The sequence below is a fragment of the Coffea eugenioides genome, unplaced genomic scaffold (genome assembly GCF_003713205.1).
Source record: "Coffea eugenioides isolate CCC68of unplaced genomic scaffold, Ceug_1.0 ScVebR1_1100;HRSCAF=1898, whole genome shotgun sequence".
NCBI classification, from domain to species: domain Eukaryota; kingdom Viridiplantae; phylum Streptophyta; class Magnoliopsida; order Gentianales; family Rubiaceae; genus Coffea; species Coffea eugenioides.
The window spans coordinates 1-18866 of NW_020861478.1; the positions used below are offsets into that span (position 1 = coordinate 1).

At 41.5% G+C, this 18866-nt stretch overlaps 2 protein-coding genes across 2 annotated transcripts; one reads left to right on the forward strand and one right to left on the reverse strand.

Moving 5' to 3' along the window:
- Positions 1-6: 6 nt before the first annotated feature.
- LOC113754908 (putative late blight resistance protein homolog R1A-3) lies at positions 7-3798 on the reverse strand (the record flags this gene model as incomplete). The annotated part of the gene is made up of 2 exons (XM_027299092.1): positions 1414-3798; positions 7-1357 (listed from the first exon to the last, which is right to left on the reverse strand). Coding segments are annotated over exons 1-2 (3587 nt in total), but the record flags the coding sequence as incomplete, so codon positions are not given.
- Positions 3799-10526: 6728 nt separating this feature from the next.
- LOC113754906 (zinc finger BED domain-containing protein RICESLEEPER 2-like) lies at positions 10527-15561 on the forward strand. Its single transcript, XM_027299091.1, has 7 exons — positions 10527-10619; positions 10698-10909; positions 11048-11180; positions 11250-11543; positions 13209-14927; positions 15046-15364; positions 15443-15561. The coding sequence occupies exons 1-7, from the start codon at positions 10527-10529 to the stop codon at positions 15559-15561; spliced, it is 2889 nt and encodes a 962-aa protein (XP_027154892.1).
- The last annotated feature ends 3305 nt before the right edge of the window (positions 15562-18866 follow it).

The following is an 18866-nucleotide window of genomic DNA, read 5'->3' on the forward strand; positions in this document are numbered from 1 at the left end:
ACTAGCTTCTGGAGACGAGGAAAATAGTACTGGTCCTCGTACTCATACTCGGAGGAGGCTGTCCACTTCACAATGTCCAGGGAAGCTAATTTCAAGAAACGAACTTTAGGGAACTTCTCCACTTCCATTTCCCATATTTCCCCCTCAAACGATCGGTCGAGTAATTTGAGCACCTCAAGATAGGGTAGATTTCCAATTGCTGACATTTTGCTCCATGGCAAGCGAAAATAAGACAGGGTCAATTTTTTAATAGTCAAAGGAAATTGGAAATCTAACTGATATCGGTCACCGCCATAAACAACGCAACTCAGACAGAGTGATTCCAAATGACTTAGACAATCCATTGCTACATGATATTCACAGCCCTGATCGAGATAAAGAGAGCTTCTCAGCTTGCGGATATTTGGAAACTTTCTCAACAGCTTGTTGATGTTCTTCCGAGGATTGAGGCTTAGACAGGACAAGATATCTAGGTCACACAACTGTGAAGAGTTTTCAAGATTGTTGTCAGGGAATCTAAAATGATAATTCTTATCGACCTCGTCCATTAGCAGTAAATGCCTTAGTTTCTTGAGGTTCCATATAGTATCTGGCAATGAAACTGAACCATGACTCCTAGAATTTCGCCAAATCAAAGTTTCCAAGTTTGTGAGATAACCTATTGATGCAGGGACGGGCCTACCATCACCTAGAATTGCCAAGTACCTCAAGTGAACAAGCAGTTCTAGTTCTCTAGGAAAAGTGCCTCCTAGATAAATTTGGCTCAAATCTAACACTTTGACAAGTTTGATGATGTGCAAAATGAATCGAAGGTCAAAACTACTTCTACTGTCTTCATCGTGACTGAATAATAATAGACTGCGTATTGCAGGAGAAAATAACCTCAAGTTGTCAAAGTGCTCAACCTTAGAATCAATGCATAAGCGGCGTAGGTAGCATGGCACAGTGAATGCAGATAAGTCATCATACCTACGTACCAGCTGCAATAGCTTTTCTTCTTTGGCTTTTGTCACACAAAACTCATATAACAAATCGTGAATGCGACAAGCTTTGACCCCATCAATGGATCTTGGTTTGGAAACTATGACTAAGCTTCTGCTAATAAGTTCCATCAGGTAATCATTTGCCACATCCTCTGATCTCTTGAGCTGAGTTTTTTGAACAAAACCTTCAGCGACCCATAGAGAAATCAACCTCTTGGTATTGTGTTCATGGTCTTCTGGAAAGGCTCCAAAATAAAGAAAACATGCCTTCAAAGTATCAGGTAAATGTTTGTAACTCAGCTCTAATGTAGCGGTACATTGTTCCGTACTAGAAACATTCCTTGAACTTAAACCTTCCACAGCTTCTTTCCAACCATATCGGTCCATCCTTGAGAGAATTCCGGCAAGAATGACAACCGTTCTTTCCAACCATATCGGTCCATCCTTGAGAGAATTCCGGCAAGAATGACAACCGTAAGAGGTAGTCCTTGACACATTTCCACTACTTGCTGTCGAATTTCACATAGTTCTGGAGGAGCCAATTCTTGTCCAGGATATAACTTCCCTTTTAGCAAATCCCAGCTCTCATTAGGAGTGAGTTGACGAAGAGAATATGGTTCATGCTCGAGTTTGTCTTGCGGAGCAACACCATGGAGCCGACTTGTCAAGATAACTCTACTTCCATTTCCATCATCAGGGAATGAGGCTTCCAATCCGTTCCATGCATCAATGTCCCATACATCGTCCAAAACAATGAGATATCTGTTTTTCAGCAAACGTCTTTTGACTTGAAGAGCCAGATCTTCTTCACCCATCTTAAAAACTTCCTCAGGAAGCTTGGACTCAATACAAGTCAAAATTTGAAGCAACAGATTTCTCTTGTGATATATTTGAGAAACAGTACACCAAGCACGCTCATAAAAATGGGACTTCACTGAAGAATTATTGTACACTTTTCTAGCCAAAGTTGTCTTACCGCATCCCGGCATGCCCACAATGGAAACAATTTTCACTTGGTGTGATCCATTTCTGAGTTGATTGATTATCGATGCCGTCTCATCGTCGAATCCCACCACCACATCATTGACTATTGGCTTACTTCCTTCTTGTGGCATGTGATTGAATCTCTTCGTTACTTCCTTAACTTTTCCACCAAGTCTTTCACTATCACAAATCTTCAAGGCCGCAGCTTTAATGATGTTCATTTCTTCTAAAATGGAATGAACGTACATTGAAGAAGAATCTAAGATATTTCCAGTTATTAAGGAGTCAAACAGAAACTCTATCCTATATGCCACCCCAACAATACGATTCCAAATTGCCTGGACCTCCTCGTCTTCGTTGTGCAGCTCCACATTTTTCCTCAGCAAAGAGCGTAAACAAACAAGTTCTTCCTGGACTTTTTGAATTGGATGATCGATCAAAGCAATCGAACCAGCCTCAGAACTCGTCACATCCATCATCTTTTCTAGAAGGGAATCAACAAAGCCCAATCCATTGGTCTTGGGAAAATTGAATGATGATGATTCTGGACACTTCTCTGTGATTTTTGCATCAATGAGCTTAATTATTCCCAACAACTCAGTACACACAAGATCCATATCCTTGGCTTGTATAGCGTCTTTGATTGCATTCAGAGAGAGAGGGGAAATAAAATCTCCTCCATAACAGTTCACGACTCGAGTTGGATCTCTTACTTTCTCATCAAACATCTTTGGCTTATCAACGAGAATGGTTCTCAAGGAATTTAGTCCATTGTAAAACATTTGCAGTTGCTTCAAAATCACAGGACAAGTACCATAAATTAGTGTCTCCCAAAGATTACGCAGGAGAGAATTGAAGAAGTCTCTCAACAGATGCTCATCTGTGTCTCCATATGATTGTCTTGATAACTTTGAAGCAGTCAGGGCCTGGATACAAGTCTCAAGGACTTGCGGTTCAACAGGAACAATCTTCTGCAGCAGTTCCGAAATGCTTTCCTCGATATCCATGGGCAGTCCGAGACCCTTCTTAAACTGGCACTTATAAGAGAGGCGTGCTGCATTGATAGCCACAGCTTCAATGTGAGCCAGTAAGGGTCCCAATTCTGTGTTTTCAGCGCCATGCAGTGTGACAAAACGGATGAAGTTTTTCATGAACGCCAGCTTCTCTTCAAGGGCTTTAATTAGATCCTCTTCAAGTGCTGGCCAAAACCATGACCAATAATTCACTAGATTCTCCAGAAGAGAATCCATGAATTCCATAAGGCCATCTTGTCGAACGAGTGAATTACTGGACTGCCGTGACGAGGAACCCAAGAAAAAGGCATACCATTCGCAAATTTCTTGTCCGAAGGAGTCAATGTCCTTTTCTAAATCATGGACCACATCCCAAGGCTGATCAGAAGATTGGATCTCCTTTGCCCACTTGGGAATGGCATCTCCAATCCGAACTGTCAGAGCTTCTAGGCTTGCATTACGATTATCTGCCTGGTTCTTTTTGTTGTCAAATGGTAATTGCACATCATCGTTGCTGTATTTTCTCGCACACAGAAGAAATGTTCTCAGATATCTTAGCATGCGTTTCAGGTACTTCTGCTGCCCATTTGGAAATTCTGGACAATCGTTCTCCAGCGCTTGCAGATCATCCAAGGTGGAAGAAATACAAGTGATACTACTGGAGGCCATCTAATAAAAGGAAGATTAACAAGGGAACCAGAATGTATCGATCTCAATTTAAGAGATGAAACAGTTCTCAAATATGAAAGGAGATAAGAAAGATCTACAAAACCTCAAAAACAAGTGCTCTCTTCTTTTCTGTACATTGATTGCTAGTGTCCAGAAAGTGAATGACAAATAGTCATTGGATACTTCTTGGATGATTGAAAGAAAAAACGACCCCACTGCACCTGCGTTAGCCATTAGTCCAACTGTTTGAATGGTACAGCATTCATTACGCTCTTAACAATCTTATAATCAGAACTGTATAAACAGTATCAGTTGGGTTATAAACAGTAACAATAGACTGGTTATAGTGTCGACATGAAAAACTTTTATGGTTGAAGAGTGTTAGTGGCGTAATGGACCAGTGGCAGCCATGGTTCAAAGTCGTGGTCGCGGTCGCGGTCACGGTCCGGAACGTTCCACGTCGGTTTCGACATATCGGTCGCGGTCTTGGTGAAACGCAAATTTTAAAAATTATTATTAATAATATAAAAAAAGTATGCTAAATAAAAATAATAAAAAATAGCAAAAGAAATGGCCAAGTCAATCTGTCACGGTGTAATTCGGCCGATTTCTCGTCTTGATTCGGGATAACTCGGAGTAACTCGGTGTGACTCGGCCGAATCAATCCGTCGCGGTGACGTCTCGGCCGATTTCTCGGCGAGTCAAGTATTTCGGTATCGTTTCGACACGGTATCGTATCGGTAGGGGTCGAGACGGTGACGACTCGGCCGAGACTTCGAACCATGGCAGCATGGTTAACTTTGTGGCAGCTCAGCACGTACTTACCCCCACCACCATCCCTCGTTCCCTTGAATGCTAATCTGTTTCTGAATCACATCCGCCACCTCTAACCGTTTTGCTCGAAGCATCTCTGGTCCCCATCCATACTTACCGCAGTCTTCGTCCGAGGACCCTTTCCTCCCCTCGACTCTCGTCTGCACTAAAAAGGTGCTTGCAAACGCCCGCAATCAAATTTTTGTTTTCAATATTTTTAACTATTTAATTGATTCTCTTCCGGTTAATGAATTTCTAATTTGTCATCATGCTTCCTTTCCTAGTGTGTTCGAGGATTTCATATATTGTCCCTATTTTTCTTTATGTTTTTCTCCAGCACAGGAGGACTTTCTTTGATCCGCTTACATTGCTATTTTTTTAGATTGTTTTTTTGTAAAAATATATGATAATGATTTGATAAATGTAAGATAAAAAAGTGATGGAAATATGTATTCATAAAAGATGATAATTATTTTTTGAAAAAAACACATATTCCAAACACAACATATAAGTCTTACATTTTCTTCAAATTTTTGCTCCCCTCGTTTTGTTTTACTCTCTTAAAACTCCTGCAATATTGGTTTAGTGGGTCCTCATTAAAATAACTTTTTTGAACATTTTTTCATTTTTTAAATTTGATTCAATTATAAATTTTTAGAAATTGAAACCTGCCAAAGTAGGGCCGGTTAGGGAGTGAAACTAATAATATATCAAGCATGCATTGGTTCAAGCTAAGCAATGATTGACTAATACTTAATAATATTAAACTAACACTTGAATAATATTTATGATGACACAATTAAAATAATACTTAAAATATTATTTGAAATAATTATTATAGCACTTCTGGTGATATCATATATGTAAGATAAAAAAATATTTGTTGGAAAGATAAAAAAAATTAATTAAAAATTGTAATTGTGATACAAGTAAAGTAATATTTGTTGAAAAATTTGCTTTCCAAACACAATAATTTGTATGAACTATTGCAATTCAATTTCGACTCTATTGATTTCCATGTTTATTGCTTTGCCATCAACAACAGTTTTTCACATTGAGAGCCATAATCTTCAACCGCTTTAAGTAAAATTGGTAAGCACCACAATCTCCAATTTCACTCCTATGTTTTTCGATGAAGTTTGTCAATGCCTACGGTAACTATAAGTTTCATTTTCATAATTTCAGCTTATGACCCCCTTTATGATAACTAGTAGTAAGTAGCGTACCCTTATTTAAGATTAGATTAGATTACCATGGAATTAATTATTAGTATTTATTCTGATAATTTTGGTGGTTGTTAATTGTAATGCTGTTGAATGGAAATCCATATGTAGTGATAATATTATTATGGGTTACTTGTAATCATATTTTGAAAAATACACGATTCAGCATTCCTGCGGCTGTCTAACCAATCAAAAAGGGCTCCCTTTAATCATTAAAATCTTGAAACGTTTGGGGCTGTTTACAATTTAGTCAATCGCAAAAACGTTTTGTCAGCTCAATGGTTTGGCGTTTGTTAAACTTTCAATTTTCACACAGCTCATGCACTGGAAAACAGAGGAATCACGTATCTCAATACAAATTAAAAGGGTAAAATATCAAAAACTTCTTGTAATTTGTTAAATGTTTACTTTATTTAATTACATCGTGGTTTCAATTAAATTGTAATTTGTTAAATGTTTACTTTATTTAATTATATCGTGGTTTCAACTAAATTGAAAATTGAATTGAAAGGATCCAATTCAAAGCGGAAGAAATCCAAGTAATACTGTAGTACTGGAGGCCATCTAATCAAAGATTAATAAGAGAACCAGCAGAGATCTCAATTTAGAGATGAGACATTTAAGTATAATAACTTCCTTCAATCATTAAAATTTTGAAACATTTGGGGCTGTTTACAATCGCAAAAAACTTTTTGTCAGCTCAATCGTTTTGGAGTTTGTTAAACTTTCAGTTTTCACACAGCTCATGCACTGGAAAAGAGAGGAATCACATGTCTCAATCAAACTTAAAATTATTTGGCGTGGCATCCAGTAATGGTCCTAAAGTTGTCGGGCACTACTAAAATCATTCCAAAGAAACGTCATGAAAGTACTCAAAAGGGGTCCAGTGCCAGTCTCATCTTCTCATCTTTCTTTTTTTTTTTTTTTAAGCAAATTTGTATAGATTCGATAAAGATGGTAAAAATTGCTGAAACTAAATATTGCTGGTAAAGTTTCTCCCGTATTGTTCAACAGCATAGTTCTCACGTCAGTAGCGGCATTAGATTCATCTTGGTCATCTTTCCAGCTCGCTAAAGAAACAAATTAATATAGCAGCCTTCCTCCGACGACTAGGAGTTATTTTGGCAAAACCATCTATGTTGCTCAAGGGGAAAGTATTCTTACAACTCATACTGCTTTCCGAATCGCTCGTACTATTTACATCTCAATTAACGGAAGCAAAAGCAAGATATTGTCGGCACCAAATTTATAAGATCTTTGAATTAAATCCTTTTCCTTCGCATCCATGGGTTACATCTTGATGTCACTACATCCTCCATTTTTTAAAAGTTTTAGCATCAATCTTAACTCTTGAGTGCCATTTTAGAATAACTCCACTAACCCATTCAATCAGAGAGACCTTCAGCTAACTCTGCATTTCCATCAAAGACGTAGGGTAGGGTGGGAAAGAATTCAGGCCACAGAGTTTGAATTTAAGTGCAATTTCTTTGGACCCTCAAATTATAGGAGTCGACAATTTGCACCCTAAACTGCTAAAAATTGTCGGCAAAGTAAAAGTTTAGAGTGTGAACTATCACATCCAAATTGCTCAAAATAAAAGTTTAGATTGTGAACCACAAGTTCGAAATATGGGGAAAATAAGATTAATTCTGGTTTGTAAGAGCTCAATTTGGACAAGTTATCAAGCACTGGCTTTGTACCCTATCTATTTCTCAAAGGTCTGTCCAGTATCAGAAAACACATTAAATCTTTACCACCAAGGTTGTTGGTCTGCATTTATTCTAGATGCCACGTCCATTCTAGTACTATTCCTCTATCTAAATGCAAGCTGTGCATTTTCCTCGTGTTGTTGTTGTTTTTATTTTTCTTAATTTATTTAGCAAGATTTTATGTAGACAACATTAATATTCTGAACTGAACCAGATTAGGTACAATTTTACTGCAATTGATTAAGACGGATAAATGTTTTTGAAGGGATGTGGTTCCTTAATCTGTTGGATGTCCATATGCTTGATCTGGAAATGAGCCAAAGGGCTTATGACTTACCACTCTTAGTTCTGTCATTAACATTTACAGGCAAAAGTGATAGTTAACTTTATCAAACTTGTGAACTAATTAAGAATACCAGTAGTAATAATCTGGTTACTTAGTTTACTAATTTTAGGATCTGTTGAAATTCAAAAAGCCAAAAATTAGTAAGTACTTATCACGAAATCTTAATAGAACTGAAAACCATTGAGGATAATAGTCTTTTGGAGTTTTAACCTTTGACTGGTTTTAGTAGATGTCAAGTGATGCGACTGACGAAGCGAGATCCAAACTGTACCGCGCGAGCTATGCGAACTGGGTAGGAACAGGCTGACGAGAGAGGGAAACACGTGCGAACTATCCTGCAAAGAGAGGTGAACGGCGGGGCTGGTTCCCCAGCGACGCTCCGACGGTCAAGTCAGCAAAAGTTTTTTTATCAGAGTAACAATATAGAGCACTGTAAATGGCGTACCTTGTCTTGCCCCATCGTGTTGTATTTATAAAGTCCCGGGTAGTAGTTTCCTTATAGGACTATGAGTCCTGATAGAGAGGGAGTCTTTCTAGGGCTTCGTCTGTTGGCTCCGACAAGTTTGGACGCCGCGGCCCATCAGGCCGATCCAGCTGGGGGACAACGGCCTTGCGCGAACTGTCCTCATATTTGCCCGAGCTGATCTACCCAACCTGTCAGGTCCTCTTGCTCGAACTAACACATGGGTGGGTCCCACTACACTAGCCCTCCTTTGGGTCTAGAGTCATCGAAAAGTCGCATGAGTCTAGACCAAATTACGAGGCGGCGTGTCAGTTCGACGTGGGGCCCACAGTTGTACCATTGCCCGAGTAATCGTCGCGTTTACTCCCATACCGTTACCTCGCCTCATAATGGCGGTTTCTAGTATTAAATTCAAAATAAATGCGCGCCTCTTCGTTTTCCCGCCTTGATGGTTGCCTATAAATAGGCCTCTCAAGCGTCACTTTCACTCCGCTTTTTTTGCTTTATCAGTTCGCTCCTTTGCCTGCTAGCTCGCTCTTTTCCTTTTTCTTTCTTTCGAGAGTCCACTCGCCCGTCCTGCTTTAAGAGTCAGGGGTCAGTTCGCGCATCCTTTAGATCTGCCTAGCATCCGACCTCTCTTTTTCACTAGTAAGTTTCTTTTCCTTTCTCTTATGTCTTCTTCTTCTGAGCGATCTGACATTACTATTTCGGCCCCTAGACGTAGAGTAGCTCGCCCGATACTTGTAGATATTAGTTCTTCATCTTCCTTTTCCAGCTCTTCCCCTTCTAGCTCATTCGGGTCCGAGTTCATACCTTCCCCCGTTCTGTCTCCTGTTAGAACAATGGACCTTTCTGAACAACCCGTCGATCCTTCTGCTGGAGCTGCTGCCCAAGCAGCTCCAGATCAAACCGTAGCGGGAACCTCAGGGGGACAGGGTGGCAACTTCGGAGAGGTCGACATTATTCCCCCTGCCCTAGAACAGAAGGACGTCGATGAACTGGCAGAGAAGTACGAAATCCCTGCCCAGTTCGAGCCCAGGGCCGCCCGTCCTGAGGAGGTCGCTGGGTTCATGGCGATATATAGGGACTAGCTAATAGCTGGCCTCCGTCTTCGGAGATGTCGACATTATTCCTCCTGCCCTAGAACAGAAGGACGTCGATGAACTGGCAGAGAAGTATGAAATCCCTGCCTAGTTCGAGCCCAGGGCCGCCCGTCCTGAGGAGGTCGCTGGGTTCATGGCGATATATAGGGACCAGCTAATAGCTGGCCTCCGCCTTCTTGTTCCCCATTTTCTTTTCGAAATCCTCACCTTCTGGGGTATTCGTATAACCCAACTCATTCCCAACGCTGTTCGTTCCATTTTGGGCTTTTTCATTTTATGCCGCGTGCTCGAAATCCCCTTTTCGCTCGATCTGTTCCGGTTTGTATTCCAGATGAAGATCAGCAGCCATGTGCCAGGGTGGTTTTACTTCGCTCGTAGGAGCAGAGCGAAAACTCCTACCCGCGAACTGTTTGCGGGCGCCCTCCTCAATTTGGGACTGGAAGCCTCAGTTCTTCTATGTGAAAAACATAGGTCTTCCTCCCCCGACCTAGAGGGTGGAGACCCAGGTCTCTGATCCGCTTCCTTCGCCTCTCCCAGTGCCTGAGATTGAGTGTCTACTCAGCTCAGACATTAGGTTGAACGTGAAGGAGTTCAACAATGCCCAACTCTGGGCTGCGGGTTTGATCCGAGCTAATGCCTCAAATCCTTCTCCAGAAAGCAAAGCTCTCTCTCTGGATGAGCTGGCCACTTGTAATTTCCTTGCCTTAGTTTTTTTGTTGTGGGAACTGACGACCTCCACTCGTCGCGACCCTGATCATTTTTATTTGTCTTAATGTAGTGAAGAGATTCTCCCAACTCCTATCTCTTGGAGAGACTGGCAGTTCGGGCACGGCTACGCCTGCTCCTTCCACTGTGCCAACCAGCTCGGCCTCTCCTCCACCAGTTCAACCTGCTCCAGCTCAATCTTCTCCTGAAACAGAGCTAGGAAAGAAGAAGAGGAAGAAGTTCACGACCAAGAAGGCCAGAACTGAGACGACCTCGTCTCCAGTTCAGAAAAGGGGGTCGATGCCTGACCCTACTCAACCCGGGCACTATGGCGTCAACACTGCTGAGAAGCAAGCTCGAACTGAAGCCCCCCTCACACGTGCCAACACAAGAGCACGTCACCCTTCGATCGACAGGCCAGACTGGTCTCGCACCAGCATCCCATGCATTTCTGCCCTCAATGAAAGCTGTCCATCAATGACCGAGTTCAGTACCCGGAGGTAGCTCGGGAGCTCATGCATAGTGCCCTCCTTCCACGGGGCTACAACTTTATCATGACCATAAATCCTCCCGACCTCCTCAACCACTACTATGCAGGGGCAGCTCAGGTCAGTTCAGTCTCGACTTTCAACGTCCATCAGAACTGTTCGTCTTTTTACTTCATTTATTTTTTCTTGTGCTACCAGATGAATGTGGTAGGTCCCGAGCTGGTCAGGCGCTATGAGAGTCTGCTCCCCTTGCTGAACGCGACAAAGGCAGCGAACGAAAAGCTGTCCAGCCAACATGAAGCTGTCGTAGCGGAAGCGGAGAGCCTGAGGAGGCAGCTCGCGCAGGTCCACACGAACTTCAAGCTGGAGTTGAAGAAGAATGCTGAACTGACCTCCCAGCTGAAGGACGAGTAGCAGAAGGGCGCCGAGCAGGTCGCAGCTGCAGGGGCAGCTCAGGTCAGTTCAGTCTCGACTTTCAACGTCCATCAGAAACTGTTCGTCTTTTTACTTCATTTATTTTTTCTTGTGCTACCAGATGAATGTGGTAGGTCCGAGCTGGTCAGGCGCTATGAGAGTCTGCTCCCCTTGCTGAACGCGACAAAGGCAGCGAACGAAAAGCTGTCCAGCCAACATGAAGCTGTCGTAGCGGAAGCGGAGAGCCTGAGGAGGCAGCTCGCGCAGGTCCACACGAACTTCAAGCTGGAGTTGAAGAAGAATGCTGAACTGACCTCCCAGCTGAAGGACGAGTAGCAGAAGGGCGCCGAGCAGGTCGCAGCTGCTAGGGAGGCAGGTCGCCAGGCTGGTGTTCGGGAGTTCCTGAGATCGGAGGACTTCATGGGCGATTTGACGATCCTAAATACTCCTGTGCTTCAGCATATGTACGCCAAGGCTCTGGTAGAGGTGCAAGAGTTGAACCAACCAAGGTTCGACTTGGGAAAATTTTCGAGCTACAACCCTAATGCTCTGGAGCAAATCGACCGCCTGGTGGAGGGCTATTCACGCTGGCGCAAGCTGGCAGATCTAGTGGCTGATTCTTCTTTGCCGGTGACTACCCCTGAGTAGGGGGTGGCAATTTTGGACACGACCTGAAAACACGACCCGAACCTAACACGAAATTAATGGGTTTGGGTTTAGATTTTGAGGATTCGGGTCAGAATCGGGTCAGACCCGATAAACCCGAAAAAAATCGGGTCAAAATCGGGTTGACCTGTTAACCCGTTTCTAAAATAAAAATAAATAAATAAAGATTAAAAAATTATCTAAACACTAAATAGGCTTACACAGTTACTGAGTTACACATACACATTCACTTAGAGACTTAGAGTCTTCACTTGGCCAGTTGGCCGGCCCTAAATCAGTAAATCCTCACCCGAAAAGTCGAAATCTTTCTTCCTCACCTAACCCTAAATTTTTCTTCCCCTTTTCTTCTAAACGGCAAAACCAGAAAGGCGGCCGCCTTGCCCTTCACTTCACCAGTTCACGTCACGGTCTTCATCTGTCAAACGGCGGTTAGAAGCAACTAGCAAGCAACGGATTTTCTTCTCTAAGGTGCAGTTTTACAGCAAGTTTTTTTTCCCCTAAATCGATTTCTTTCTTGTGGTGTAATATCGCCCTTTGCTTCAGCTTTCTTTTGGTATAACCATGTATGAAGATGATACGGTAAAACAAAACTTTCTGGATTAAAAAAGGTTGGCAGAGATGTTTCTATTATAAGTTCAAATATTATACAAAAAGGTTGGTTTTCACTACTAATGTAAATTTCTGTCGGTGGTGAGGTGAAACTTTTAAGAAGAATTTGGTGGTGATGGATCGATTTCTAAATTCTTCCTCCAAATCTGGAGGTTAACAGGGCAACAAACATATTGAAGTATAAATGGCTGATGGGTCCGTTTGATGTTTGGTTCCCTTTTTCTTCTCTTCTCTTTGAACTGTCTCTGATTTCGAATTTTAATGTCCCTAATATTCGATCTGGGTTTTTGCATGGTAATTGTGATCAAACAACATTGGAGGGCTTAATGGTAGTGTTATAGAGGCAGTGGCGGTTCAGTGTTATGATGTAGAGGCAGCCGTGATCTGAGGAGTGCTTTTGATGTTTTTAATTTGGGATCGTCGACGGAAAATGGATATATTAAACTTGGGGTTCCAAATTTTGGTTTAAAACTCATGGCATACCAAAATTTTGGTTTACAACTCATGGGCAAATGGCGAATTTAGTACTCAAACCTTTTTTTTAATAAAATCAATTTATACCTTTAATTTTTATTTTGGCCAATCTAATTCTCAAACTTTAATTTTGTATCTCTGCTTTGATCCTTTTAAAGTGGCGCTGCCAAATTTTATCGTGACAAAAACCAGTAACTAATCAAGGAAATTATAGAAACTACAAGCCAGGTTCCAATTAAAAAAAGAAGAAAATAAAAACTTTCCAACAAATAAGGCAGAAAACAGATTTTCCATTAAGCTTGGGACGAAAACATAAATCGTCATTGTTTCCCCAAGATAGCAATAACATCAGACACCACTACTTCTTAAGTTTATTCTGCACATGACACTCACTTGCACTTGATTTAGTTTGTTATTGTTTCCCTCGTCCCCCCTCTTGTACTAAGCATTTTTAATATGAAAGCACTATTATTTGTTTAATTACTGAATATTTGTTTTAACCAAAAATCATAACTACTGAATTGCATAATTCTTGATGATTAACAGATGGATACAAGTATGACATATCCAAATTCAATCAGTATTGAAGAAGATGGTGATACAGGGAGTAGTGATAGCATCGAGGAAACAGGCCACACAAATCATCAATCTCAATGCCCTGACACTAGTGCAATTGGGAAAAAGAAATTACCTCCAAAAGCTACAATCAATATGCCTGGCAAGAAGAGGAGATTAAGTTCAGAAGTTTGGGATTACTTCGACATTATTCCCAAAAAGGATCCAAACGATGAGTTGAAGTGCAGATGCAAGAAATGTGGGAATGAATATTCTGCTGAGAGTAAAAGTGGGACAGGTAATTTGCATCGACATGTAAAGAGGTGTGTAAAAATGACAACAAAGGACATTGGACAGTATCTAATCACTTCTGACAAAGGTGCTCTTGCCACACGAAATGCACAATTTAGTCAAGATAAATTTAGAGAATTACTTGTGCATGCCATAGTAAGACATGAGCTGCCATTTTCATTTGTGGAGCATGAGGGAATTAAAAATGTCCTTACATATTTGGAGCCTCAAATTAAACATATCACTAGGAACACAGCCAAGTCGGACGTTAAAAAATTGCATGCAAAGGAAGTTAATAGACTTGGTAGTGAATTGCGGGGATGTCCTAGTCGAATATGTTTAACTTCTGATGCATGGACATCTATTGTTACTGATGGATACTTGAGTTTGACTGCACACTTCATTGATAGCAATTGGCTGCTACAGAAAAAAATTCTGAATTTTTCTTATATGCCTCCTCCCCATAATGGTGTTGCATTAGCTGAAAAAATTTACAGTTTGGCTAGTAGTTGGGGTATTGAAAGGAAGTTGTTTGCCATCACATTAGACAATGCTTCTGAAAATGATTCTTGTGTTGCAATACTTAAGAATCAGCTTAAGTTGAAAAATTCTTTAATTTGTGATGGTATGTTGTTTCATGTGAGATGTTGTGCACATATTCTCAACTTGATTGTGCAAGATGGTTTGAAAGAAATTGATAAATCTGTGGAGTTAATAAGAGAATGTGTCAAGTATGTCAAGGGTTCTCAAACAAGGAAGTTAAGGTTCACCGAATGTGTAACACAGACTTCTCTTGATTCCAAAAAAGCCTTAGTTCAAGATGTTCCTACTAGGTGGAACTCCACATATAGAATGCTTTCCAGTGCACTTTATTATCGCCTTGCATTTTGTCACTTACAATTAAGTGATTCAAATTTTCGGAGCTGTCCATCTCTTGAAGAATGGGGAAGAGTTGAAAAAATTTGTAGTTTTCTTCAAGTTTTTTATGAGGCAACTAATGCTTTTTCGGGGTCCAAGTATCCAACTAGTAACTTGTACTTTCCTCAAGTTTTTAAGATTCAATTGAAGCTGTCTGAGGAGTGCAATAGTTCAGATGATTTTATGAAGAGGATTGCTTCCCAAATGTTTGTGAAGTTTAACAAATATTGGTCTGAGTTCAATCTCTTGTTGGCAATTGCTGTGGTATTTGATCCCCGGTATAAATTTCAGTTTATTGAATTTAGTTATAATAAGCTATATGGTCCGGGGTCTAATAAATTAGTCAAGGTTAGGAATGCACTTTTTGATGTCTATAATGAGTATGTGAAGATTTCCAACACACCTGGTGCATCATCTTCATGCTCTCGAGGCAGCAATGAAGTTTATTCTCCTCATGGAGCCAAGGAACAAGAAGACAACCAATCATTTGATATTTTAGAGGTATGAAAATTAAACTTTTGTGACTTCATTGCGTTCTAAAATTATGATTATTATGATGATTTTTAACTATTTTGTTTTATTATCATATCTAATATATCTCTGTTTGTAACTTATGTAGGAATTTGATCAATTTGACACCTTTGAATTTGCCTGTGGTGCACAAAAAAGTCAATTGGAATTGTATTTAGATGAGCCAAGAGCTAAACGATCCTCACATATTATTGTTCTTGATTATTGGAAAGCACAACAATTTCGATTTCCATATTTGAGTAAATTGGCAAGGGACATTCTATGTGTTCCAGTATCAACCGTTGCTTCTGAATCTGCATTTAGTCTTGGTGGTAGAATTTTGGATCAATTTCGTAGTTCACTTTCACCCCAAATTGTTGAGGCTTTAGTTTGCACTAAGGACTGGTTATTTGGAGATAAAAGTGAAGGTAAATACAGTTTTTTTATACATATTTTAGTTTTTTGGTTTTGTTACTTATATATTTTTTTGCATTCTTATAATGTAGGATCTCTAAATATGAATTTGGAGGATTTAACTCAAAATATCATGTCTCTAAATATCAACAAGGATGAGGTTGATGCAACAATAATTGAGGATTCAAATTCTAATGTTGTTAATCTCTAATCCATGATACTTAGTTGCTATGAATGTGCTTGCCGTGATCAAAGCAGTCCGGCTGCAGTTGGAGGTTGCTTGGAGGATGCACAAGTTTGGCATCATTATGAATGCTGCTGTTGTTAATGATGAGGGCCAAAGCATTGGTTGGCCTTGGAGCATCACTTTGTTGTGATTAAGACTCTAAACTTATATTTGGTGTAATGTATTGACTCTAAACTTATATTTGGTTGGCAGTATTTTGTTTGATTTGTGTGAAGTTGGAGTTATTAGATTTGGATGGATGATGTATTACACTATTTCTACTCTTATGGTGTCTTATCTTATGGTCATATGGGCTCTTGGTACAGATATTGATGTCTCTCATTCATTTAGGGTGAATTTTGAATCTGGGATGCACCAGCCACCCAGAATTTGCAGAAATAGTCTGATAACAAGCATTAGAAGTAAATGGCTTTGATATCAAGCAGTTGAAACTCAACTGTGTAGTTGTTTTTCGACAATCTCTCTTAAATGGCTTGCATGATACTTCTGTTAAGAGTGTCTTCTATTTGATGAGTTATTGCAGCGTGTGTGAAATGGCTTGGAGCTGCTTAGATTTCGATTGTGCATTTCTTGGTGGTAATTAAATTTGTATACTATGCATTTTATTTATCAAGAATGATAATCATATTTTTAATAGGATTAAATCAAGAAATTCAAATTGATTTTCGGGTTGGCGGTACCTGAAATTATCGGGTTCGGGTCAGGTGTTCTGACCTGTTTCGGGTTGGCGGGTCAGGTTCGGGTCAGCGGGTTTCCTATTATACCCGGGTCACAACCCGACCCGCCAACCCGATTTGGACCCGATTGCCACCCCTACCCCTGAGCCCGAACAGGAGGAGGAGGAGGGAGAGAATTAGTATGCCAGTGTAGGATCTAAAGTAGGGCCCTGAACTGTATTGAAGTAGTTCTTTTTTGTACGAGCTCTGCTCATCCTTGTAAATTTTTCTTGAAGAAATGAAGTCTCTCTTTTGCTCAACACTTAGCCAAGTTTTGCATTCACAACTTTCTCATCATAATGTCGTAACATTCTTGCGCGAACAAAGACTTCTCACAATATGCGCGAACTAGCTTTTAGTTTATGCAAAATAATTCAACCTTAACGAAATACATTTGCGTGACCTGCCATGCACGAACTGATCTAACTAACACCAAGCAACTGGACTCTAACCTTGTTCAGAGCGCAGGTCATGCACGGGCTAAGTAAGTGAGTCTTAACGAAAGATCTTTAAATTGAAATTATGCCAAGTTCATGGGACTTCTTCTCCATTGAAATGGGCTAACTTACAGTACCCTGCTCGATCTGTTTCTTTCACCACGTAGGAGCCCTCCCAATTCGGACCCAACTTGTTCATACCCAAGACCCGACTTACAGCATTCTTGTGTAAGACCAGGTCCCCTGGTTTGAAGGAGAGAGGTCTTACCCTGGCATTATAGTGTCGCGCGACCTGCCCCTTGTACTTGGCCATTCGTATAGCTGTTTCTTCTCTCATCTGTTCGAGTAGGTCCAAATTGAGCCGCCTCTCGTCCTCATTATCTTTGGCTATGAAATTTCATACCCTACTCGAGGAAATGTCAATTTCTGTCGAGATTACTGCCTCTGCCCCATAGGTTAAAACAAACGGGATTTCTTGGGTGGCAATTCGAGGCGGAGTTCAATAAGCCCAGAGTATGGTAGGCAGTTCATCCATCCATCCGCTGCGGACGGACTCTATTTGGGTCTTCAAGCCGTGCAGAATAGTTCTGTTGACGTTTTTCATCTGACCATTCACTTGAGGGTGGCCCACCGAAGTGAAGCGCTGCCAAATCCCGAGTTCGGTGCACCAACCCTAGAAAGAATTATTGGCGAACTGTCGGCCATTGTCCGAGACCAGGACCCGTGGTATACCAAACTAACAAACTATGTTCCTGCAAAGGAACTTCTGGACCGACCTGCTGCTGATGGTGTTGAGTGGTTAGGGTTCTACCCACTTAGTAAAGTAGTCAATTGCCACCACTAAATGCTCATAACCTCCTGAAATTCAAGAAAATGGGCCCAGCAGATCGATTCCCCATTGAAAGAACGGCCACGGGCTTTGAAGAGAGACCCTATCCTGAGTCGGGGCATGATGAACTGGTGCATGTAGCTGACATGACCTGCATCGTGCCACCAGTTCGGCCGAGTCTCTGAAGATGGTGGGCCAATAATACCCGGACAGCATTCCTTTCTTGGCCAGGACCATCGGGCCAACGTGATTCCCGTAGATACCTTCATGCAGCGCGCGCAGGACGTAACCCTCTTCTTCCGGCGTCACACACTTCAGCCAGGGACATAAGTAGGATTTCCTATAGAATACTCCGTCCGTGAACACATACCTCTGTGATTTGAGAAGGACCTTGCGAGCCTCTATCTTGATTGAGGAGAGTTCTTCATTGGCTAAGTACTGAACAATGGGATCCATCCATGAGTTCATCACTTGAATGACCGCCTTGTCCAACTGCTCATACGCCCGGCCCTTAACGACCTCCACTAACACTTCTTTATTTAACGTGCCAAACGAAGTGGAGGCCAGTTTGGACAGTGCGTCAACTCTTTTATTCCGACTCCGCAGAACATGTTCGAGCGTGAACTGCTTGAACTGACTCCTCAACTTGTGCGCTTTGGCTGCGTACTTCTTCAACGACTCTTCTTTGATTTCGCAATTTCTCAAAATTTGTTTCACTATCAGTTGTGAGTCGCGGTAGACCTTTATCGATTCTACCCCCAATTTTCGGGTCATCCCATCACTGCGATCAGAGTCTCAAATTCAGACTTGTTGTTGGAGGCTCTGAAATCGAATCTCAAGGCGTAAGGTGGTTTCTCCCCCGTAGGGCTAATCAGGAGGACCTCGGCTCCACACCCTTCCTTGCTTGACGCGTCGTCAACATACAGTGTCCAGGTTGGATCAGTTCGCCTTACTGTCTCTTCAACCTGTTCATCCTTAATGGCCCCTTGGACCTGTTCAGTATTGGCAGCTTCTTCGGCCTGCGCGACCTCTATAGCTTCTCCAGCCTATTCGGCATCGACTGCTTCTTTGGCCTGCTTGGCTTTAGCTACTCTCCCGGCATGAGTGACTTCGGTAACTTCCCCGGTCTGATCAGCCTCGGCTGCTTCTTCGGCTTGCGCGACCTTAGCAGTTTCTCTGGTCTGTCCGGTCTCGACTGCTTTTCTGTTCTGCTCGGATTCAGCTGTTTCTTTGGCGTGTATGACCTCGGCAGCTTCTCCGAACTGTTTGGTCATAGCTGCTTCTCTG

Coding starts and splice junctions, on each gene's coding strand:
- LOC113754906 (XM_027299091.1), top strand. CDS start 10,527: ATGCATAGTGCCCTCCTTCCACGGGGCTACAACTTTATCATGACCATA. Junction 11,181..11,249: donor TGAGGAGGCAGCTCGCGCAG/GTCCACACGAAC, acceptor AAGGACGAGTAG/CAGAAGGGCGCCGAGCAGGT. Junction 11,544..13,208: donor TGGCTGATTCTTCTTTGCCG/GTGACTACCCCT, acceptor GATGATTAACAG/ATGGATACAAGTATGACATA.